This window comes from Molossus molossus, unplaced genomic scaffold (assembly GCF_014108415.1).
Source record: "Molossus molossus isolate mMolMol1 unplaced genomic scaffold, mMolMol1.p scaffold_m16_p_8, whole genome shotgun sequence".
In the NCBI taxonomy this organism is placed as follows: domain Eukaryota; kingdom Metazoa; phylum Chordata; class Mammalia; order Chiroptera; family Molossidae; genus Molossus; species Molossus molossus.
In genome coordinates this window covers 106,052,107-106,077,233 of record NW_023425402.1, presented here as the reverse complement: position 1 = coordinate 106,077,233, position 25,127 = coordinate 106,052,107, and the positions used below count along the sequence as shown (strand labels likewise).

The 25,127-nt window shown below is 47.9% G+C and overlaps 1 protein-coding gene across 2 annotated transcripts; it reads left to right on the top strand.

Annotated features, from left to right (window-relative positions):
* The first annotated feature begins 9,561 nt into the window (after window positions 1–9,561).
* LOC118621500 (T cell activation RhoGTPase activating protein) lies at window positions 9,562–20,034 on the top strand. Of its 2 annotated transcripts, none has more exons than XM_036248813.1 (10): window positions 9,562–9,668; window positions 10,230–10,308; window positions 10,394–10,447; window positions 10,766–10,832; window positions 12,137–12,303; window positions 12,973–13,134; window positions 13,610–13,719; window positions 15,083–15,278; window positions 15,838–15,952; window positions 16,827–20,033. In XM_036248813.1, exons 2-10 carry the CDS (start codon window positions 10,282–10,284, stop codon window positions 18,089–18,091), a joined length of 2,163 nt encoding a protein of 720 aa, XP_036104706.1. In that variant the 5' UTR covers window positions 9,562–9,668; window positions 10,230–10,281; the 3' UTR covers window positions 18,092–20,033. The 2 variants fall into 2 exon arrangements, with proteins under 2 accessions (XP_036104706.1, XP_036104707.1); XM_036248814.1 differs by having other exon boundaries at window positions 9,650–9,668; window positions 10,230–10,312; window positions 16,827–20,034.
* Window positions 20,035–25,127: the final 5,093 nt, after the last annotated feature.

Here is a 25,127-nt window from a genome sequence, read left to right as displayed (position 1 = left end):
GGATGTGGCTCTCTTGCATTGATGTATCTCTCTCTCACTCTCCCTCTCCCTCTCCCACTCTGTCTGAAAATCGATGGAAAAGTATCCTCAGGTGAGGATTGAAAAAAAAAGGTCCTTGCAGCGCCAGGCTGCCCTCGTGGCACCTACGCGAAGTCGTGGGAGCAAGTATGGGACCACTACTTGTTTCGGGCACCTGCTCCTGAGTAACAACCAGCCCAAAACTCAGGCTCATGAAACAAAAGCATTTCTGATTCCCCTGGTTCCGCTGCCTGAGCAGCTCCTCTGCTGGTTTGGTGGGCTCACTCAGGGTAAGCCTTAGCTGGGGTGTGGCTGGGTCTGGGAGCAGGCACTGGCCTCTCCTCCATGTGCCTCAGCCTCTCAGGCTGCATTCAAGGGAGCGGAGGCAGAAGCTTTAGGCCACCGGAGGCCCAGGCCCCAGAGCTCACACCACATCCCTTTTGCTACATTCTACTGGTCAAAGCAAGTTATGAAATCAGCCCAGCTTCAAAAAGTGGGGAAGTGGATTCCATCTCTCAGTGAGAGCAAAGAATGTCTGGCCCCGCTTAACCAACCACAAGATTGCAGCAGATTTAGCCTCACCCCAGCTCTCTGACTTTCTGTGGAAGTCGGTGAGGTGCCAGAGCTGGAGCTCCCCGCGGAGGGAAGTGGGGCCCAGCCTCCCCCCGCAGAATGCACCTGCTACCTCTCAGACGGCCCGGGGGCTGCAGCTGTAGAATTAATGGATGTCTGCCCAGAAAACTATTGCTGAGATCACTGGTTCTCAAGTCTGGCTGCCGAGTGAAGTTCTCCGCGGAGTTTTAAAACATGCTAGTGTCTGGACTGCATCTCCAGAAATGACCACTTCACTAGTATAGGATGTGGCCTGGGTACTGGGACTTTTTAAAAGCTCCCCGGGGGTTCTGATACGCACCGGAGTGTGCAAAGGACCGGTGTTTATCCTTGAAACCGCCTTTTCTCATTAGGCAAGAGAGATTGCACTAGCACTGACTTGTTCTGTCATTTGTGACGTGTTAGTGAAAGGATAATGTTATGCACCACGCGTGCATGCACACACGGACACACACGGCATGTTCTGGTAGACGATGATAAAGAAACATTGCCTTCAGTGTGTAGGGATTTGCAGTAGTGTCGTTTGTGGAGAACAAATTCTGAATGAGGAATAGACACCCTGCGGGCAAACAGCCAACTCCATGGTGCAGAACCAGCTGGTGTGACTTGTGGTCCAGTTGGTTTCTTCAACCCAGGGCCACTGGAAGTGAGTCACCAGCAGGGGAATACCACACTCATTTGAAAAAGAAGTAGAATAAAATTAGCAATCTGTCTCGTTAGATCTTGGGAGTCTAGCTAAGTGAGTCAAACGGTGCCTCCCTTATAGCTCGTGGGCCGCCCGGGAGAGGCGCTGGGACTCGCTGAACGCCCGAGCCTTGGGAGTAGCCCCAGCCTCCTACCCAGACACAGCCTCGAGCAGAGCAGTCAGGAGAGGTGCATCCAGGTACCTGATAAAAGTGGGAGCAGAGCCTCTCACTAGGGGGCCTGTCGTTTTACTCATTCTTAAAACGAGCAGTAGTGAACTTCCTGCTGAGGCTCGGGGGCTTGTCTCGGGTGTCAGCGTGAACTTCTCCATTGTCAGGGCTGCAGGCTGGTTTCAGGGGCAAGACATACGCGTGGAAGCCAGCGCAGGGCTGGCGTTGTGGACTGACCTGGCGATTATGAAGGTGTCACTGCGAACCCCTCCAAGCCCAGGGCGCTGCAGTGAGATGCATTTACTCTGTACTTCTCCGGGGCACTTCAGAGAAGTCTTTCTGAGCGCAGGCCCAGAGCAGCTGTCGGCACGGCCTGCACTGCACCGGTCTCGGCCTCTCCCTACACCTTGGAGCTCTGGGGTGAGGCTCACATCTGGGTTCAGGTAGCCTCCAGGTGAGGCTGCCGAGCACCCTGGACTACCCATGGGCACGTGGTTGCCCTGTGAGATTTACTAAAGAGCTCACAAAGCATGCTTCTCGGGGAGATGGCCTTTGAGCACAGTTTTGCGGTCAACAGATGTAACATTTAGGAAAGGAACAAGAATTTTTAATGGGTGTGTCTCATAATTCCTAGCGTGTTGCATACATTTGTCCTCACTCTCTCGGCTCATTTTCACTCCTTCGTTTTCTCCATAGGAGGCTGCACTGGCTTCCAGAATCATCTCTAGACCTTGCCCTCTCATCCAGTCTTTCCACGTGGAAGACTGCAGAAACTTCACGCCACAGCCCAGGATTGGGCCTGGGGTCTCAACCAGAACCGTCTGGACTGGTGCCTCAGAAAAGCTCTCATTACCAAGAAAAGGAATCACTGCACAGTACCAGCCACGGAGGGGTGCGGAACGTGCTCCGGTCGGTAGCCGAACCTGAACTCAGTGCCGGTGCGATCGGGCCCCCATGAGCCCAGTGCCCAGGCACCGGCGAGCCGGTTCAGGTCAGGCTGCAGTTTGGATGGAGGCTCCCTGTCCCTTCTCTCTGTGGGAGCTGCCTGGTCGCTGGCCACGCTGCCTGTCTATGGCCACACCACCCGCCACGCCACGCCCACTCGCCAGGGCCCCTTCAGAGGCCTAGCCAAGGACATTTTTTCAGGAGACACCAAATAAGGCCCAGCGTCTGAGGCGGGGACCACACACATGCAAAATGACAAATGCTTTTCTCTTCTGAAACAAACTGGGAGGTGAGAGCCCTGCATAATTTTTTCGTATGATAAATGAGAAAAGCACTAAGTAAAATTAAAAAGTCAAAGTAAACCGGAGGAAATATCTCTTTAAAAGGCATTTAAAATGCATGAGGCTAACATTTTTCCATAGTTTCTACTTTTGTTGTTCGAAATGTTTACAAGCACTGAGCATGAATTTTGTAGACTGCTAACAGAACCTCCGCTTTCATAAATTTCTCTTTTTTTTAATCCTCACCCAAGGACATTTTTCCATTTTTTGTACAGATAGAGTGGGAGGGAGAGAGAGGAAGAGAGAGAGAGGGAAACATCGATGTGAAAGGGCCACATCGAGTGGCTGCCACCCGCACGACCAACCAGGGCCGGGGACAAACTGCAACCGAGGTACATGCCCTTAGCGGGAACCGAACCCGGGTCTCTCCGGACTGCAGGTGGACGCTCCAACCGCTGAGCCAAACCGGCCAGGGCTAAATTTCTCTTCTTTAAAAAAATCTGCTGAATTACGTTATAATTGCTGGGTTCCTTCTGGACATTGAAGGGTGTGTGTGTGTGTGTGTGTGCACGTGCACACGTGCAATATTTTCAGTCAAAATGTCATTAGAAAGGAAGGATTCTTTAGTTCTTAAAGTGATGTGTTTAAGTAGGTTGGACCATTGCCCATGACACTGTGGTAGTTTATCATCAATTTACAGATTCTAATCACCTAATCTGAGGATGTTTTATTTCTAATCCTTTGTCTTGATCTCAGTAAGTGGGGAAGACTGCTTAAAAAGAACATTTTGTCCTAACCTTTCTAATATTCAAGCCAGCTCTCTGCAAACATAGAGTTCTTCAAATATTATTGAATGCAAGGGCTATTTTATATTTCAATGCAAAGATAAATTAATTCTCTTGAAGATCTGAGAGGCAGATTTACTATGTGAGCATCCACTGCGGAAATGCAGGCATTTGTGGGTGCAGGAATACTCACCCTGCGGGACACAGGGACACTGCACTGTCTCAGGGATGCCATGGTTTCGGCAAACCCTGGAGAAGTTCAGGTAACGCTCGTGCATGCCGTGGGCTAGAGTTCGGACAGCCCCTTTCCTGCCAGCAAAAGAGAAATGACCTTAGCCCTGGCTGGTTTGGCTCAGAGGTTAGAGCATCAGCCTGCGGACCAAAGAGTCCCAGGTTTGATTCCAGCCAAGGGGGCACGTACCTCAGTTGCGGTTCATCGCCAGCCCCAGTTGGAGTCGTGTGGGTGGCAGCCGGTCGTCTCTCTCACATTGATGTTTCTCTCTCTCTTTCTCCCTCTCTATCTGAACATAAGTGTAAAAAAAAATTTTTTTTTAAAGAAAAGAAGTTACCGTAAAGGACGTGGACTAGACTAACCCGCTCAGACCAAGTCCCCACCTGCCCTCCGCCGGGTGCAGCCCGTGAGCCCTGGGCTGGGGGAGGTTGATGTCCCCCCAGCCTCACGCACACCCACAGACCCTCCTCGACGTTTCTAGGAGAAGAGGCAAGCGGGGAGCTTCACTGCTAGTTCACTGTAACCAGTGTCACTGTGAAAAAGGACGTGGCAGGTCATTGAGCCCTTGCCCTCATTTAAAGACAGAACTAGGCTCCATCTGGCTGGGGGACTGGTCAGGAGAGCAGTGAGTTCGTGGCAGAGAGGGGCCAGGCCATGGGCCATCATTGACTCCCCTGCCCCCTCGGTCCTTTATTCTAAGCCCTGGTGTCTAGGCCACTCAGTGTGGACACGGGACAGTCCCAACCTGGAGGCCGATGGAGCTAGAGGACATAGGATGGTACCATCAGGGACTTCCCCCTCTGTGAAGAAGGTGAGGCTTTGGGCCATGGAGGGGCAGGGGGCAGTCAGTTGTGGGTGAGGCTCCAGGTCACTGACAGAAGTCGCTGTCCAGGACTCAGGATGCTGAGACCTGTTGGCTCAGGCCTGTCTCGGGTGAGGCCTCCTTGCTTCCGCAGAACTGGAAAGTCCAAGGGCCTAATTCTAAAGCACTGGCATTAACGTAAGTCAGTGGGCAAGCCTGGCAGGGATGGGGGTCCTCCCTCCATCAGTCCCATCCCAATGGGCCTACACAAGTCAGTGGGCAAGCCTGGCAGGGATGGGGGTCCTCCCTCCATCAGTCTCATCCCAATGGGCCTACACATGCCTGTTTGCCAGTCTCACACTGTGGTTACAGATGCCCTGCTGTTGTTAGGAGACTGCACTCCAGCTCACTCTGACATCTTCAGAAGCAGGCCCTATCCCCACACTGTCTTCACAATGGGAGCCACACGCCGGGCACCCAGCACTAAGGATGGATGGGGACCGTCTCCTCAGTTGGCCACCAGGACAGCTGCTGATGGTGGCCTCCCAGCAATTACAAAACATCCTGTTAACTAGAGGACGCCTGCCGAACTCTCCCAGAGGGCAGCTCTCTCTCGGCCTTCCCTCCACAGTGCAGTCTGTGAGAACAGCCCAAAGACATTGCGGCTTTTAAAAAACGCACTCTTTTCTGTTGTATTTCCTAACAACTTCCCATCCTAGACAGCTCAGCACCTCCCGTCCTCGCTAACGTAGGGCATGGTAGGTAGATGGAAGAACTCCACACCAGGAAAAATGCTCATCTGTCCCCGTAACAGTTTCTGCAGGTCACAAACCTGTGTTCTCTGTATTATTTTTTCTTTATTGATCTCAGAGAGAGACGAAGGGAGAGGGAGAAAGAGATAGAAACATTGATGAGAGAGAACATCGACTGGCTGCCTCCTGCATGCCCCCCACTGGGGATCAGGCCCACAACCTGGGCATGTGCCCTGACCAGGAATCAAACCGGCGACCTCCTGGTGCATGGGTCGATGCTAAACCACTGAGCCACACTGGCTGGGCTGTTCTCTGTATTTTTTAAAGATGTAAATTGTATTCTATTTATTGTTATTAATGCAACTCACAGGAGATTTTTTTGTTGTTAATTCTCACCCGAAGATATTTTTCCATTGATTTTTCTTTTTTTAATCCTCACCCAAGGACATTTTTCCATTTTTTGTTCAGATAGAGTGGGAAGGAGAGAGAGAGAGAGAAACATCGATGTGAAGGGACACATCGAGTGGCTGCCACCCGCACGACCAACCAGGGCCGGGAACAAACTGCAACCAAGGTACGTGCCCTTAGCGGGAACCGAACCCGGGTCTCTCTGGACCGCAGGCCAACGCTCCAACTGCTGAGCCAAACCAGCCAGGGCTCCATTGATTTTTTTTTAGACAGAGTGGAAGGGGAGGAGGAAGAAGAGAGAGAAATATCAATGTGAGATAGATACATGAACTGGGCCTTCCATATGATCCTGACTGGGGCTGGGAATCAAACATGCAACCTAGATACATGCCTTTGAACGGGAATCGAACCCGTGACCCTTCTATCCGGGGGCCGATGCTCTGACCGCTAGGCAAAACGGCCAGGACTGACAGGAGGTTTTCAAGTTTCACCACCATGCCCTAAATTTGACTCTGAGTGTCCAAAAAAAAAGAGAGGGGAAAAAAACTAGATTAGAAGGAATTTTTAATTCAATATAATTAATAGCATTTTAATTATTTCTTTTTTTTTTAAGATATCCAAAGTTACCACGTCATTAACAAACATATAGCCTATTATTCTACTTTTCAAAAGAGTTGTTACTGAAATGATTTACATTTACATGTCTATTTCTTATTCTATTTCATAATAAATGTGAAGACATGATCCTCTACATGAGAAAAAATATAACCCCTGACGACAATTAAATCTCACTTAGAAGTTCACAATGTTTTAAATTGCACGTCCACAGGGAAATGGTGCTTTTCTTGTATCTGACGGACTTCCTCATCCCTCGTTGCCACATGCTGGTGGCTGAGTTTATAGTAAGGGGTGTGCTCCTTAGAGGAACCGAGAGGCGAGGTGACCACCACGAGGTACACGGGACTCAGAAGTGAGCGGAGGGCTGAGGAGCCCCGGGCACAGCGGCAGGCCGCCTGGGACAGGGCAGTCACAGGGCCATGGACAAGTGAGCGGGAAAGACTCCCTCCTTCACTCCCAGACTCACCACACTGTTCTCAAGCAGCATGCAGTGAGGAAGGATGGGTTGCCAGACCTTACACCTTGAAAGTAGTTTACTTTGAAAATGGCCGTGCCCGGCTGGTGTGGCTCAGTGGTTGAGAGTTGACCCTGCACCAAGAGGTCGCCAGTTCAATTCCCGGTCAGGACACATGCCTGGTTTATGGGCCCAATCCCCAGTGGGGGGCATGCAGGAGGCGGCCAGTTGATGTTCTCTCTCATCAATGTCTCTCTCTCTCTCTCCCTCTCCTTCCTCTCTCTCTAAAATCAATAAAGGAAAAAAAAATTTAAAAGAAAATGGCTGTGACGATACGGCAGAAAACAACAGGGAAATGGTACACGACACGTGTAGAATTTTCTCACAGGCAAAGATGTGGTGTTGATCACAGTTCTCAAACGTTTTGGTTTCAAGAACCCATTTCACAAAGTTATGGACAACTCTGAAGAGCTTTAGTGTGTGCAAGTTACAGCTCCCAGCGTGTGCCTCAGGAGAAATTAAACGCCAGAGCGTCTAACACACAAGAAGGCACACGTCAGCATTCCCATCGTATCCGAACGGCCCACGTCAGTGGCCCCTGGAAAACTCTGCTGTATTCTCTTGTGAAAATAGAGTTTCGAAAGGCCCAGGGCATCTTAGTAGTATCACTCCAGTAGTCAGACTCTGCGGACCCTCCTGAAAGGGCCTCAGGCTCCGGATGCGCTCTGGGGACTGCTGACGTAGACGAAAGCTAGGAGATTTTGAGAGTTTCCTTTTTTTTTTTAACAGATGCTTTTCTTAAGACAGGATTTGAATCTCTCCCATTTCTACTGAGTCTGATATAAAGATCAGCATCCTTTATTTATATATATATATATATAATATATATATATATATATATTATATATATATAGTTTTCCTGTTTATCTGCAGATGGAGTGGGAGGGAGTGAAAGGGAGAGAGAGAGAAACATCGTTGTGAGGGGGACACACAGACTTGCCTCTGCATGACCCTGACCAGAGCTGGGGACTAACTGCAACCAAAGTACGTGCCCTTGGCCCGAATCGAACCCGCAACTCATTGGTCCGCGGGCTGACGCTCTACCGCTGAGCCAAACCGGCCAGGGCTTGAGAGTTTCTTGAAAGGCCCCCAGCTTGAGTTTGTCAGGAGAAGAGGCAAAAGGGACAGGCAGGCCCCTGATGCTCCCACCCTTCACCCACTCGAGAACATCTACTTTTTTTCCCATATTTTATTTAACAGGATTCTAGATATGTCATCTTTCTTTGAATATAGAACTCCATGGAGGGGGCACCATTTTTAGGATGTGTGTTATGGGGGATAGTGCATGACAGAGAGAAAAACTCCCGAGGATTAGAGATTAGAGAAAACGTAGTCTTAATTTTTTAAAAGGAGATGTTTCCATTGAGGATTGACGCTTTCGTTGTAATAGCAGCAGAAACTTTAAGTTTTTTATAAGAACCCAAAAAGCATGTCAAATGAAAAAAAGTCCACGAAATACATATTAGCAAAGAATATATATTATAACAGTATATATAGTAATATTTATAAATCAGTGTATTGATTCAGAAATGATTCATCGAAAACCTACCATGTGCCTGGACCCGGGCTCGGCCCGCATGGTCGCTTTCGCGTTTCTGTGCGTTGCACGCCACAGGTGCTCTTTGGATCTGACTTCTTTTGCCCAGTATTATTCTGTGAGACCCAACCATATTGTTGAATGTCTTTTGTTGTTAATCCTCACTCGAGGACATTTTCCTGTTGCTTTTTTAGATAGAGTGGAGAGAGAGAAAAACATCAATGTGAGAGAGACACATCGACTGGCTGTCTCCCACATGACCCTGACTGGGGCCAGCAATCGAACCTGCAACCCAGGAACGTGCCCTTGACCGGGAATCGAACCTGACACCCTTCAGTCTGCGAACTGACTCGCCAACTGCCGAGCCAAACCAGCCAGGGTATGGAATGTATTTTTAGACTATACATCCTCAGTGCTACATACAGCCCACTGCGTGAAATACGCACGTCACGATTTATGTATTCATTCCACTGTCGGGGTTTTTGAGCCATTTCAGCCACAGAAAACCAGAGATGCTCTGTTGTCCAGCAGGAGGGCGCCACGGAGGAAGGTCATCGTCTCCTCTCCTGGAAGTCGGGCTGTTTCCCTTCCACGTCGGGGTTGGAGCTGACTTATGAATGAAGCAGTAATCATTCTGACTAGCACTTGGGGAAAGAGGAGAGAGGACTATGACGACAGCTGCTCCAGTGGACTCTTCCTACTTGCAAAGAAAACTGACCCGGCTTTGGTGGTGCCACCTCCCGTGGCACGCCGGGCTTCCTGGACTCAGAGGATGCCCAGCAGGGTACGGTGACTCGTGGACACAGCGGATGGTGGGTGGGCGGGGCGCCAGCCCTCAAACAGGATATCAAAAAAGGGCACCTGAAATTACCACTTCAGAAAATAAAATGATGTTTACGTACAGAATAACACACTTCTAGTCACACATCCCACCTGTGACATTAATCAGAGCCTTCACCTAGGGCCATATGTCATCTTTTCCACGCCTAGTAGTTTACAGATTTTTTTTTTTACTTTTAAGTGGAAGGAATAAAAAAAAAAAAAAAAAAAACCCAGAGCTGCCCTAAAAGGAATGAGGAAGCAGTTGGTGCTCTCCAGCGTGTGGCTCGACAGTGTGACAGCCCGTGATGTTCTTTCCGGTCCCGTACGTTCTGAATTTCCACCTGCCCGCCCCTCGCTTATAAGGCAGGACGGTGAGGGCAGAGCAGTCCTGTCTGCCTGTGGATTAGCCGGGGTGTCACGCCGTTTCGTTTCTCCCATTCGCCACAGCTCCCCGGAGGCGAAGGAGCCCGGCGGGAGGCCCACCGAGGGTAAGTGTCATCCATTCACAAGACGGGAACACAAACAGCCACACAAACAGCCGCCCCGCAGAGGAGGCAACAGTGTTACAAAGATCCCGAGCACGGGAAGCGGTGTGTCAAGGGGAAGCCTGTGCTTTTAGGGTGTTCTGTAATGTTCCTACAGGAATTCTGTAAATGTTCTCTTTGTTTTAACTCTTCCATATGTCGCATCCCGGGAGTGAACTTTTTCCTTTTCGGGTTGGATGAGCAAATGTATGCGAAGCTCTTAAGATAATACCTGGCACGTAGTGAGTTGTCACTGTACTTATTCAGATTATCTCTTGATGGGAATGTCATAAATGCATAACAAAATGTGTCACGGTGACGATCATCAGGTTTAACTAATTTAGAAATGTGTGTTCAGATGCTGTTCTTAATAGTAGAAGACATCTGGTCACAGACAACTAGACTTTAAATGAACACTTTACGACCTAATAGTTTCTGACTTTGTGCTCTGGCAAAGTGGCACTGAAATGGGCCAGCTTGTCACATCTGTCCCTCCTGATTCTTTGCCATGTGATTCCTCCGTAGGCAGAGCCGCCACTCGGGAGCAGGCATCACGGGCCAGCCGGGCAAGATTCTGATGAAGCTGACAAGCGGCTGCAATGCTGTGTGTACGCCTCTTAGCTTCATTCATCAGATGTTCCAGAGTCGAGTCAAATGTTTACCTAACTCGATTTTTTTCTCTCTTCTAGTCAAAAACACTAAATGCCAATAATATGGAGACATTGATTGAATGTCAATCAGAGGTAAGAAAGCAATTTTTTAAAGTTTTTATCTGCACTATGAGAACAGGGAACACTTTCTGTTTTAATGCAATATTGTTTGGCTTATTTAATTATTAGAGTAAAAAATTAATATCATAAATGCAATATGTTAAACACATTAATAAGGATCTTATATGAACCAACCAAGACTTTGCTGTTGATTCTAGAAGCTAGGAAGAAATCAGTGGGCTCTGTTGACTAATTTTTAATACGAATAATATGTTATGTATGTATTTTGTGAAGAAAGCCTGGGTAGGTTTCTTCAGTTATTATTTTTAATTGAAGTAAATATATTTTTAGGGTGATATCAAGGAACATCCTCTGTTGGCATCATGTGAGAGTGAAGATAGTATTTGCCAGCTAATTGGTGAGTTTTAAAAACATATTGGTCTTTTATGTAACAACAAATGTTCTTGGTTTGCAAAACCACAGTACTGTTACTCTACTAGGAATTTTTTATAAGTGTTCTTTGAAAGACCGCAGAACATTAACCCTTAAATGGCAGGCAGGCTCCAGCTGCAGGGGCACCAGGGCACTGGGACAGAAAAGCTGTAGAGCTGTAGCCAGCTCTCCACAGGTTCTTAGTGGGGCTACAGATCTCCTGGCCATTTATGGTTTGACAATTAAAGCTTGCATACATAGGAGAAACACACAATGCCTTTTCCACTTCCCTCCTTCTGTAATGAAAAGTGAATCAAAGAGCCCATGTAGCAATCACTGCTGATGTCAAATTCCGAAGAACACAGGGTTCGCTGTTCATTTTTTCATAGTGCATTACAGTATAACGTAACCCTGCCCCGGTTCTCCCGAACTTTGAGGACAAGCTACTTCTATCCATCCTCTTCCACTTGCCAGTATAAAATGTATAGAAACATACGCCAATGCATTTAGAATATATGGCTTCTGTAATGGGGAGGGGGAAAGGAGAAGGAAGGAGAGAAGAAGAAGGAAACTTGTGAGAGGCATTGCCCATTGCACACACATCTCCAGGATTCTGCAAGGAGAGGAGATCTTGGTAATGTTCTCTGTTAATTCCCACTTGCCAGGTGTTGGCTCAGGCCTCCCTGCAGCGACGCGTGCTCTCCCTGTCCTAAAGCCGCTACCTCTGAAACCCTAATGGTGGCAGTGACTGCAGACAGGCTGAGTGGTGTAGCTCCCTCTAGTGGCTGGTTGGTGCTCGCGTGGCTGCAGAGGTTTAACAGCCAGCCCAGCTAAGTGTCTTCAAAATGATCTTGTTGAGCAAGTCACTTCCTCTCCTTACAAGTTTCGTTTTCTTCAAAGGAGCACATTAAAATAATATATTTAACAGCACAAATGTCCGCCACAGTTATTAAAGTCAATATGTGAAGATGGTTGTTTATGACCTGCACAGTTAGTTTTCTGCAACAAACAGCGAGCGAAGGATAAAAACAGGAAAGGTGGGGACTGTGAAGAGCCTCGGTGTTGATGTTTAGAGGCTGGTTGCCCTGGTAACATTGTGGTTGTTTTCTGGGTTGGTTTTTTGAGATTAAGATCCATACCCTTTGCTTTCTCAGTTTTTTCAAAAATATTCACCCCACCTGATACCAGAGATGACATTATGTGGCTGACAATACCCGTGGTCTGACACGGACCTTTGTTTGTTAGTGTTTTAATCTAAACTTTCACTTCGCCTTGTTTTCTTGACCGTAGAAATCAAGAAAAGAAAGAAGGTGCTGTCCTGGCCCTTTCTCATGAGAAAGATTTCTCCTTCATCAGATTTTCCTGGGGCTTCGGAGCCAGAATTGAAAGCGTCATTGTTTGATCAGCCCTTGTCAATCATCTGTGGTGACGATGACACACTCCCCAGGCCCATCCAGGTAGGCACGCCTTCCCCTGTGACCCGCTTCAAGCTGCTGCCAGGGGTGAAGTCCTTGGGCAAGCAGAATGTCATCCTCACCTAAATTCGCAGAGGCCAGTCTTCAGTGTTTTCTATCTTTAGAAATGGTGTTCCCGCCTTCGAGTGTGTCAGGACAGTGCCTGGCCGCCTACGTTCTAGAAGGTGGTTGTGTGCTAATTAGCTCAGGTGGATGGCCGCTCTGTCCTTGGCTCCATAGAGCTGAGGAGGCTGAAAATGCGTGACTTCTGGAAAGTCAGCAGAGATGCGGCAGAGCAGATGATCAGAAACCCAGTGTTTATACGGAATGGCCCACGAGGAGGGAGGCCGGAAGTAATTTTAGAGTGTTCAGAACTGGAGCTTTCACAGTTTACCTCCTCTTAGAAAACTGGCAGGGTTGAGGAGGAGTTGACAGCAGCTGGACTGAAAAGGAAAACTGGCTTCCGTAGTCACTTGTTCGTTAAGACTAACTTGTTATCACGCAGAACTAACTTTTATGGAGAGGACATTTCATGACAGGTCAAGTTAGCTACTATTCACATGCACTCTTTTAATTCTCTTTCTCCCACTTAGAGAGTCTTAGTGTACTGGTAGCAAACTGTGTCTTCAAAGCAAGGGTAACTGTTTCCTCTCCTCCGCCTCTGTCCTGTAGGACATTCTCACTCTTCTGTGCCTCAAAGGCCCTTCCACCGAAGGGATATTCAGGAAAGCGGCCAATGAGAAAGCCCGCAAGGAGCTCAAGGAGGAGCTCAACTCGGGCAGCGTGGTGGATCTGAGCGGGCTCCCGGTGCACCTCCTGGCGGTGGTCCTGAAGGTGAGTCCCCAGCCCGGCGCCTCAGGGCCTGCCTGTGGGCTCTGACACGTTACCTTCAGGACACAGGACACGGGCCCTTCTCCCTACAACTCAAAGTGAACTGATCTTGGAGTTTGTTTTAGTTAAGACTTTTATTTACTTATAGAAACATCTGTGTTTCATTGATCCCAGATTCCAGCAGAAAGTGAGGCATTAAATGTCCCCAAAATTTTGAGGAGAAAGACACTTGGGTTTTCCCTTGGCCAAGTCCATACCCCGGAATCTGGGGGCCCCACGACAGTGACCGTACTGTGCTGGCCGTGAGGAAGTTGCTGAGAGACAGCTCAAGAGAGCGATTTCCCGCCAGGCTGAGCAAATGCAGGAAGGAGGGGGCAGAACCGCGGCGGGACAGCATGGGTTCCCTGGGGCGGAACCAAGTGAAGACAGAAGCAGCAGTTCAGCCGCACAGACAGGCCCGCCCTTTCCTCTCCCCCAGGACTTCCTCCGAAGTATCCCCCTGAAGCTGCTGTCCTGCGACCTGTTTGAGGAGTGGATGGGTGCCCTGGAGAAGCAGAACGAGGAGGACAGGATTGAGGCCCTGAAACAGTAAGTCCGGAGAGTCACCGGAGGACTGGCCCCATGGACTCCGCCTTTGCGTTCAGTACGCAGCGGTCAGAGATTTCGTGAAAATTGTGATAATTAGGGGATCAGAATGGAGTTGTTTGTCTGCGCTCAGAATAAAAATCAGGAGTTACCCTGGACATTTACAAAAAGTGTTTCAGCCAAATGAAAGTAGTTCCTTTTCCAAAAACTAGAGCATGAACTTCAGCACAAATCACAAAAGGTGGGGGGTGTCTAAATATATAAGTCGTCCAGGAAAGTATGAGACGGAATCCCAGGTAACAGCTTCAGACAGGCTACCCAGCCAGCGCTAGGAATCGGGGTTTTCTTTAACCCAGACTGAAGTTCTGCAAGGCGACCATTGTCCCGTAAAATGTCCCTTAATGTAGAACAAATCTGGAAGGATTATTTTATTCAGAAAATTCCATAACATATCTCACACTCTCCTAGGTAACCAAAATGAAAGCCATATAAGAACAAATTCCAGTGACAGCGGAAATAATTACATTTGTAAATGAGAATATGACCTGTTAGTAACTAGAGAATCTTCAGTGCCTAACTTTAAAATATCAGTACTTTTGCCAAATCCTATGAAAGTGTGCCTATGTATTATGATTGTTCTATTTTCAATAGAATTCAAGACATTAGAGTGTTTGTCCCAAAATGAGAATCAGTTTTGACTTAAAGACAGATAGCTCTTTCAGAACAATAACTTCGTATGAAAATGACGCATATATTAGAGTCACCATTTCATTTCTTGAAAAAGAGATGCTTTGAAAATCTAATTTATTATTTGTTTAGTAGTGATGTTGCTGTTTGAATGATGCCTTGATCATGGTTATGAACATGCCTTACACACTGATTTCTTCTCTGTAAAGATTTCTCAGAATGGTACAAAAATATCTCATTTTTGTTCCATGATCACAGCTCAGAAAAAGGCAAATGATTGTGTTTAAAAAAATAGTCTTGCAGTATTAGAAACAGACATTCTACATGGCTAAATGATTTATCAAAAAAATTATTTTTAAAACATTAACCCATGATATTTATTGTAGGAGTTAAAGCTTCCTAACCTAAGATCTATATAAATAATAATGGGTTATGTTGTTGGTGCCCTAACCATAAAGATCGGCTTCTTAGGCTGTCACGATGTCTGGCTGACCAGTTTCCTCCCATGTCAGTTGCCCTGGAAGTGTCTGAATGAGGATTTCATAACGTTGCTTGTGAAAGCAGCACCTTCCTCATTTTAAAAGAAGTCCGGGTTAGCCAGAAAGTTTCAGCCTGTTCTCCTAAAGCTAGAAAGACCATCAGCCTCCTCTGAAACCATGTCCCCTGAACTCTGTCCCAGGGTTGCAGATAAACTGCCTCGGCCCAACCTGCTGCTGCTCAAGCACCTGGTCTCCGTGCTCTACCTGATCAGCAGGAACTCCGAGGTCAACAAGATGGACGCCAGCAACCTGGCCATCTGCGTCGGGCCCAACATGCTGACCCGGGAGAATGACCAAAACCTGTCGTTCGAAGCCCAGAAAGACTTGAACCATAAGGTTGGTCCCGGCTGTTTCTGAGGAACTCTCCCTTTATGATCTCACCGTCTGTCCGCAAACCAAGCGATGAAATGCTTCTGAGTGTCTGACTGGTCGCGGTCGCAGTGAAGTGGGACACGCAGCACACTCGCCACAGCTCCGCTTCAGACGTGTCCGTTCAGTGAAGCTGACTGAGCCTAGGCCCTGTGCTGTGTCGCCTAGAAGACGGAGCTTAGTGCTTCTGACTTCCACCTCACCACCCTCCAGGACAGAAAGGCCCGTTCATTGCTGTCCTCTGCCCGCCACACTCCGTCCAGCCCCACAATGAGAAACTCCTTAAAGTGAACGACTCAGTTCCTTTAAAGTAAAAGTTTTTTTTATTCTCCAAAAAAAATGCCTGTCTCAAAACTAACTGTAATATAGATGATTGTTACCAAATTTTCTGGATGCTCTTCCCAGACACATAAAATCTCTTGGCTCATTTGGGCACCTCCCTAACAGTTGACCTTGCTGTGTCTCCCTCCCTTTAAAAAAAATAAAGATGACTTGAAGCTAACAATCTGCTCATTTGTCCTCACAGGTTAAGACTTTGGTGGAATTCCTCATCGATAACTGCTTGGAAATATTTGGGGAGAACATTCCGGCGCATTCCAGTACTGCTTCCGACGACTCCCTGGAACACACTGACAGCTCAGGTGCACAACGCGTTGTCGGTCACTTCCACCGCGTCCACCCCTCGCTTCCACCAATCCCACCCCTCGCTTCCACCGCGTCCCACCCCTCGCTTCCACCAATCCCACCCCTCGCTTCCACCGCGTCCCACGCTTCCACCAATCCCACCCCTCGCTTCCACCGCGTCCCACCTCTCGCTTCCACCAATCCCACCCCTCGCTTCCACCGCATCCCACCCCTCGCTTCCACCAATCCCACCCCTCGCTTCCACCAATCCCACCCCTCGCTTCCACCGATCCCACCGCTAACTTCCACCACATCCCACCCCTCACCTCCACCGCGTCCCACCCCTCGCTTCCACTGCGTCCCACCCCTCGCTTCCACCAATCCCACCCCTCGCTTCCACCGCGTCCCACGCTTCCACCAATCCCACCCCTCGCTTCCACCGCGTCCCACCGCTCGCTTCCACCATGTTTATACCTGCAGACTTTGCTCTCGAATCTTCCTGCACTGTCTCCTTAGGCTGCAGACTCATTGGGTGGAGCCTGGAACGTCCCTGCCTGTTCTAAACTTTTGTTTATAAACTTTCATTTCCACAAATGAAATATGGGTCCTTTAAAATGGAAATGGCCCGAGAAAAGAGCCATTAAAAGGCTGTTTAAATTTAAGATTAATAAAATTTTTAGCGAAATGCTACCTTTTCTCTTTTTTCATGCCCATCTCTACCTCGATAGAGTAGATTTAAAAATTTAGTGTTGCAAATATCATTTGTTTCAAACCCCAAAGTAGCTTCACCAACTTACCTAGGGTCATCCTTAATATAAGTGGGATGAACTGTACCAGAGTTTATTTCTTAGAACCTGAACATAAAGCTCAACTGTCCTTTCATTTCTGCAGAAACGTCAACCCTGCAGAACGACTCGGCCTACGACAGCAATGATCCAGACGCGGACTCCAGCAGTGCCATCAGCTCTCCGGGCAGGCTGCCCCCCGCGCCCGCGGAGACAGCAGCCGGCGTGGAGCCCAGCAACCTGCCGTGTGCTTGGAACTTAAGCCGGGAGCCCATCGCCAGCACTGTGGCCAGACTGAAAAGCTCCCTCTGTGAACCGGACAGGCGATACTCAGAACCCAGCATGTCATCCTCCCAAGAATGCCCAGAGAGCCGGAAAACGAACCAAAAACTAACACGCAGTGAGGATGACTTCACTAGGGCCCAACCAGCCTCCCACTTTGAAAGTGGGGAAGCTGAGGACCCCTTTGCAGAGGAGGTGTTTCCTGCAGTTGAGGGCAAAACCCGGAGGCCTCAGGACCTGAAGGTGCAGAACTCGACCCAGGGTTTGGCGTCACTGTGGGGATCGGTGCCCAAAGCCTGCTCCAGTGGCTCTCTGGACACCTCCTCTGACAGCTCACCGGTGGCTTCTCCCTCCAGTCCCAAGAGAAACTTCTTCACCAGACATCAGTCTTTTACAAAGACTGATAAAAGTAAGTCCAACAGAGAAATTAAAAAGCATTCCATGTCGTTCTCCTTTGCCTCTCACAAAAGAGCGCTGACCAAAACCCCCAGCTTGATGTCTGTGAAGTCCAAAGCCTTTGCCAGAGACCAAGTAAGGAAAGGAATGAAAAAAGAAAGCCAACTTGCTGGACGAATAGTGCAGGAAAACTTCCCTGAAACCCCCGGCCAAGGAGCCCTAGACTTGAGCTCCAGACCCTGTGCCATGTCGGCGGAGGACGTGTTCCGCCTGGTGGACCAGAGAAGGCCCGGCAGCCCGCCCTCTTACCAAGAGGCCATGCGGTGCCAGGAGCTCACTGCCCACCGGAGCCAAACAGTTGGCAGCATGCGGGCCAGAATGCTCAGCCTGGACACCGGGCTGCCGCCACGTCTGCCTTTTCACCACGGAGGGGACCCAAACATGTGCAGCCAAGAGCCACGTGACGGGCACAGGCTCGCTCCCAGGACTGAGAGCTGGAAACAGAGCGGGGCTGTCTGTGCTCCTGTGGAAACGATAAGACAAGTGACTGTCATTGGGAGACCCGAGCTGCACCGGCTGCGAACTGTGTCCGAGTCCAAGCAGAGGAGCAAGTGGGACGGCCCGGTGAGGCGATGCAGCCAGCCGGTCTTCGAGGCCGAGCAGCTCCAGTATGCCAAGGAGTCCTACATTTAGGAAGGCGGCCAGGCGCCCGGCACGGCAGCTCCGCAGCGCGTGGCTGCGTCAGCAGCTGCTTCCAGACTGTTCTGGAAAAGTCAAGAATAAGCTCCTTTCGAGACATTGTACAGAGACCTCCTCAGAGAGGACAGCCGCACGTGGCCTCGGTGCCGTCTCGTGTCCCTGGAGCTGTGCACAGAGCGCGAATGGACAGTGTTCCGGACAAGGCGTCAAGTCCATGTAAATACGTGTCTGTGCACTCGGGGTACACGCGTTGCTCTTCTCCGCCTCCGGGCTCTTTTCTACCAGTCAGTGTCTAAGAATAATGTTTTTTAATGTTGCCTCATGTCATGCCAATTTCCGCATTTTCCACAAGCTCCATTTAAGGGAAAATGTTTAAATCTGTCAGAAGTTCCCTAGCAGCAGTGGAATGACAGAAGGGAGCTGCAGACTGCAAGCTGCCAGGGTCCACGTGGGGACCGTCAGGGTCATCGCGCTGGGGACCGTCAGGGTCATCGCGTTGGGGACCGTCAGGGTCATCGCGCTGGGGACCGTCAGGGTCATCGCGTTGGGGACCGTCAGGGTCATCGCGATGGGAACCGTCAGGGTCATCGCGATGGGTCATCGCGCTGGGGACCGTCAGGGTCATCGCGCTGGGGACTGTCAGGGTCATCGCGATGGGAACTGTCAGGGTCATCACCAGGGAAAGGAAATACTTCCACGCGTCCTTCCAATCGTCTGACTTTTAATCGGTAGGTCAGTGAAAATGCATTACGTCCGTGTTAATGGATTTACAGCACTTTGAGTTTCCTTGTGGTTCAGGGGTGCCTTCGCCAGTAGTGTGGAGGGTGTCACTTTATATGCATTGGAGTCATGTATAAAACTTCAGTATAATCTCACTACAGCAAACCGCCTGCCTTTTTCAGAGTAAAGTGTTCCTTCTCCACTGACATGCTGCTTCCTTGCCCTCTGTTCTCAGACCCCAGGAAAGTCATTCACACAGTGATCCACTCAGCAGGCCTCTACTGAACATGTATTTATTAGTTTGACCCATGGGCAAAGCTGGGGATCTTGTGTTTGGGGAAAGAGACAATCCCTGTCCTCCAGTCATTGGCAAAACCATAAAACCGTCCCCTTCAGCATATGGTCACTCAGAGGCCAGAAAACTTACTATGCAAAACGGGAATATAGCAAACATAATATTTCCTGGTTTTCTGTGCATGACACTTTTGGGTACTTTGCTTGATTTTCTCATAAAACTGCATTTTTTATTGTTAAAGACACAGCTCTGCGTTGGCTGACTGCGAGGGCGAGGGTCCGCTTTCTCCGGGGCGGTTTGTTACTAATGTAACAAAGTTCAAACTTGTATCTCGGGTTGCAAAGCAGCAGTTCAGACCCAGTAACATCATTAGGAATACTTTGTTAAGCACCACTGAATAGTTCTCAGGGCAGACTCCCGCCTCTGAGCTAAGTTAAGAAAAGCAACCCTTTCCCAGAGTTGGACAATAACAGTAATAGTTACAATTTTTAGCATCTACCATGTGGCCAGCACTGTGCTAAGTATTTCAGGACTGAAGAGGTTTTTTCCATCATGTTTTTAGCATCCTCTTTTTGAGAATCAGAGCATTCCCATCAGTTGATGAGCAAGACCGTAAGCTAGGAAGCCTCCAATCTATTCCACTTTACCGCTGATCTGACCTCCACGCGACCTACTCAGACCACGCAAACCCCACCCCAGATTTCCTCATTTCGAGAAAGCAGGAGTAGACCAGAAGCCTTCTACCTGTGACGTGTGAGGAGTCCGGTTGCTGACAGACGTCCGTGAGTTTCTTGCAGTCGAGCAAATGTCATTGTTGGGACAGTCTCCGGACAGGGAGACAGGTCGGGATGGTTCCCAGTGCTGCAGAGGTGGCCCCACTCCCCTCCACAGAGCCCCGGGCCTTTCCAACGGCCGCCCGGCCTGGGCTGAGCAGATGAGCCCGCAAGGCCGCCGCGGGCAGGTGTCTCAGACAGCAGAACTGTGCCGTCCCCGCTGCAGAGGCTGGAACTGAAATCACGGTGTCGGCAGGGCCGGTTCCTCTGAGGGCCGTGGGAGGAGCTGTCCCGAGCCTGTCTCCTTGGCTGTGGATGGCTGTCTCTCTGTGTCTCTGTCCCCAAATTTCCCTTTCTTCTAGGGACACCAGTCATATTGGGTTAGGGTCCTCTCTAATGACCTCATTTTACCTCTTCAAAGTCCCATTCTGAGCTACTCGGAGTTAGGACTTCAACAGATACATTTGCAGGGTGGGGGGAAGGGCGGGCACCCACAACAGCCCGTTTCACGGCAGAGACTGACCGACGCCTTGGTCACACCAACAACCCGTCACTTCCCCGTAAACGGCCCACACTGACAGTGAAATGTAAGTGATATTAGAACGACGCTTCGGTCCCCTGGGGCCTCCTCAGGGCCATTAGTCCAAATGGAACCATCACAAACGGACCTGACACCCAATGCCAGGTGTATGGTAAAACCAGGTTGGAAGTCAAGGCCCAAGCGACCTAAATCCAGGTCTGCTCCCCAGCCTCCGAGCCTCTGGGCCTCCCCGTCCTCCTGCTCTACCTGCCGGGCCCACCTCGCTTCGGAGGAGCCCGGCCGTCTTACCAACTGAGGGACGGGAGGCACGGTCAGTTACTGTGCCCACTGGCGAACACCCAGCATCAGTGTCCTGGAATCTGACAGCACAGACTAGATCTCCCCTTGGGGAAGGTAGGACGTTTTCTCTCCTCCTATACAGGGGGGGAGGGGTAGGTGGCCCCATGCCATGGCCAGCTTCCCACATGATACACTGTGACACCTGGACCACCTGTGATGACACTCTGTGCCCACCCCACCCCAGCACTACCTACGACTTGGTCCAGAAATGTTGACTTGGGGTGTGTGCACCAGAGCTGAGCAAAACTGCAGTCGCACCAGAGCCCAAAGCAAATACAACACAAGTGTGACACGGGTCCCCTGGGCAGTTGAAGTGGCAGCCATGGCTTGTAGTGCGAATAAAACAGACCATGGTTCATGCCACGGTGCCCCCCACGGCGTAGAACGCCCAAAGCACCATGAACACTTGACCTTAAGGCGCCACTGAAAAGACATGTTCTGGCTGAATTTCCCTGACTGTGGTCTCACCGCAAGGACTGCCCGTACCTGCCCTCTTCCTGAGGGGTCGAGTAGCCAGAAACCCACATCAGATAGGATCGCACGTATTCTGAGTATTTTAATTGAATTATGTAAGATTTGAACTCTATCTGCAAAGGGCAAATTATTGAGGAATCAGAGTGCAAATATTTCATTAGAGGTAGAAACAGATCACCTCCTGGCAATATTTTAACTATAGAAGAAGACTCTGCACGTGTCCACTCCCAAGTACAAATTACGCGTGAAGGAGGAAAGACCACCAGATGAAGGGCTGCCTCCCCCCGTGACAGGTCACAAAGAGGAGGTGTTACCAGAGACACACCCATGGAATGCAGAAAGGAAACACGGCCCTGTAACATCTCTAGGAAAAGGAAGTCAGTGTGTTGGCTCAAGGAGGAGTGAGACCCAAGTCCCCAGAACCTGAGTCCACACCCTAAATGCGCTACCTCGGCCCCGGTACAAACTGGGCCACAGCTCCATGTCCAGAAGATGGGAAGCTCATAGCGCTGCACCAGAGTGGAATGAGTGTAACAGAAAACCCAGACGACAGAAGTTTGTGCAAGAAGGGGGTTGTGCTCTCTATTAAGAGGTCAGGCAGCTGAGGGCTGGCACTGTGCCTCCCTGACATCCTCGGGCCCTTGCTTCTTCATGACCAGGGCCAGCCTCGTGGGTGAGCAACCCACGCTTCCAAGGGCCCAGTGTTGGAGTTGATACTCCACTGTCACAACACATATTCATTCTGTGCTGCCCCCTACACATTATGTAACTAATCTCGTTCACGCTATCTAGTCTTCTTGTCCCCATCCTTTCTGTGAGTTAGATCCTCCTCCAGCCTGGCCCTCCAACTCCAGGCAGGAATTCTCTTGATCAGTAACTTCTACCTCCATCCCAGTGGCCAGACTCAGTCACATGGCTACTCCTACCTGTCGAAGAGGCTGGGAAATACAGTTTTCTCACAGACACATTGCCTCCCCCCAACAAAATCAGTAAGAAGAAAGGGGAAAATGGGGAGGAGGACTATTAGCCTTTGGCACAAAAATCAAATAAAAGAGATCATGGCCCTGGTCAGTTTGGCTCAGCGGTTAGAGCATCGGCCTGTGGACCAAAGAGCCTAGGGTTCAATTCCAGTCAAGGGCATGTACTTCAGTTATAGTTCTGTCCCTGGCCCTGGTCGGGGTCATGCAGGAGGCAACCAATCGATGTGCCTCTCTCACATCGATGTCTCTCTCTCTCTCTCTCTCTCTCTCTCTCTCTCTCTCTCTCTCCATCTGAAGATAAATGAAAAAATATCCTCAGGTGAGGATTTAAAAAAAAAGAGAGATCACGGATATGGTACAACATATACCAAGGTAGTTCCTTTAATCGTAGAAAGCAGGATAAAACACAGACGATGTGTTGAATATGATATGGGATAATATAAAAATAAGGCAGATAATCTCAAAGTATTTCAATTATTCATATGCACACTGTGAAAATTGTATAATTATAAAAGAGTAGTTTTAAGTAAAATCAATTAACAAATTACTTGACCTCCTACAATATAAAAGATACTGTACTTGCACAAGGAATTTATAATCTAGTAAATAAGACACCCTTGAAGGCAAAGGTAAGTTCCAAATGAGTGATAACAACATAAAGAGAACAGTAGAAATGATTTCTTTGTGGTCTAATTAAATTTAGGAAATGTTTCAAATTTAAAGGAGCTTCTATATGAAATCCCAAAGTCAATAATGAAAGAGTTCAACCAAACGCAAGGTATTTGAAGTGGTCATGAGAGGTTCCAGGTAAGCATTTACTTATTTGATTGAACCATATTATCTTTGAGAAGGAAATAAACTTTTTCCCCCTATCTTGGCTGAAAAAGGTATTTCCTATACAAAAGTGTCTTGGAGAATACAAAATATTAGATAAAATAACTACTAATATATGGAATGTTTCTCTTTTCAAAACAACACTTACATCTTGTTACTTTCCTTACCAAAGATCTCCATGGCTTCTTAATGCTATTTTTATCAAGTCTAAAATCCTCTGCCTTCCACCTACCATTCAAGGGCCACCTTAATCTAGTCCCATCCTAGGTAGCCAAACTTATTTCTTTCCTTAACTCTCAAGTGGCTTTCTAGCATACATAATAATGATAATAATAGCTAATATGTACATACACTGCCTTTCAGAACTTGAGATATAGCTAAAGCGGTGTTCAGAGGAAAATTCATGTCCTTATATAAACGATTTTCAATTGGTGTGCCCCAAGAATTTTTAAGACATGTAATACCTGACTATTTAGTCAGAGGCACTGACCTCTTTTCCCTTAGATTGTGAAATAAAAAAATAACAACAGCCAACACAACAATAACCATCCAGTGTGAATGAATCAAAATTATACCTATCTTTTTGTCAGATTGTCAAAAACTATAATATAATATGATATATAATATAATATATTTAAAATATATATTATATTAAAATAATATGAAATATAATATATATTTTGGTATGCCACCGAATTTTAGTAATTAGTTTATGTGTGCTATGAGATGAAAAAAATTGAAAATCACTGCATTATATAATTATATATTAATAAATAAAAGTGAATGAATTTAGCATTCCATTCACGAAGTTAGAAAAGGAATAATAAAAATAAAGTTGAAATTAATGATTGAAGAACAGAGAAAAAAGTAGACCTGATCAATAAAATCAAAGCTGCCTCTCTGAAAACAAACTTCTGCCTAATCTAACAAGGCAAAGAGAGAAATCAAAAACACACATGAGAAATGATCACAGAAACTGCAAAATTAAAGGACTCCTTTGCTGAACTCCATGCAAATGCACTTGAAAATGTGAATGAGATTATCATTTTTCTAGAAAAATATAATTTACCAACCTAATTCCAGAAGAAAAAAACCTAAACAGATATATTTCATGTGAGAAACAGAGCAAGTTGTCAAAGACTTGGCTAGCCCCTCCCCAGATCACCAAGTGGTTTTAGAAAAATATAATTTACCAACCTAATTCCAGAAGAAAAAAACCTAAACAGATATATTTCATGTGAGAAACAGAGCAAGTTGTCAAAGACTTGGCTAGCCCCTCCCCAGATCACCAAGTGGTTTCACAGGGATGTCTCCCAAATCTTTAAAGAACAAACCATTCCAATGCAATTTAAACTCTCTAGACCAAAGGAAAACTTTTAAATTACATTTTAAAGGCAAGTATAACAGTACTACCAAAACACAGCAACAATTCCACGCAAAAAAAATAAAATTACAGCTCAATCTTGTGAATAGCAATGAAAAAAATCCTAAATAAAACCCCAGCAGATAGAATATATGAAGACTGACTGGCATCAGCACAGGAAGGCAAGTGTGATCCAACATAGAAAATTTACTAACACAAGTCATCATTTTAGTAAGTCGTAGGGAAAATATAATCAGCCCCACAGATCCTAAAGGGCACCTGTCAAAATTCAATCTCCAGCCCTGGCCGGTTTGGCTCAGCGGTTAGAGGGTCGGCCTGCGGTCCTGAGAGACCCAGTTCAGTTCCCGCTAAGGGCACGTACCTCGGTTGCAGTTTGTCCCCGGCCCTGGTCGGTTGTGCGGGTGGCAGCCACTCGATGTGTTCCTTTCGCATCGATGTTTCTCTCTCTCTCTCTGTTCCTCTCTCTCCGTCCCACTCTACCTGAACAAAAAATGGAAAAATGTCCTCAGGTGGGGATTAAAAAAAAAAAAAAAAATTCAATCTCCAGTACTAAATGTTTTAATCTTTAATGAAACAGAAATCAATAAATATAATTTTCTAAAAAAGATGTCAATCTCTGACCAAAAGGCAGTATGGGATGTAATGAGGAAATACTAGAGACTCCCACTGAAGTCAAGAAAAAGGCAGGTC

Coding starts and splice junctions, on each gene's coding strand:
- LOC118621500 (XM_036248813.1), top strand. CDS start 10,282: ATGAAGCTGACAAGCGGCTGCAATGCT. Junction 12,304..12,972: donor CACTCCCCAGGCCCATCCAG/GTAGGCACGCCT, acceptor TCTGTCCTGTAG/GACATTCTCACTCTTCTGTG. Junction 13,135..13,609: donor TCCTGGCGGTGGTCCTGAAG/GTGAGTCCCCAG, acceptor CCTCTCCCCCAG/GACTTCCTCCGAAGTATCCC.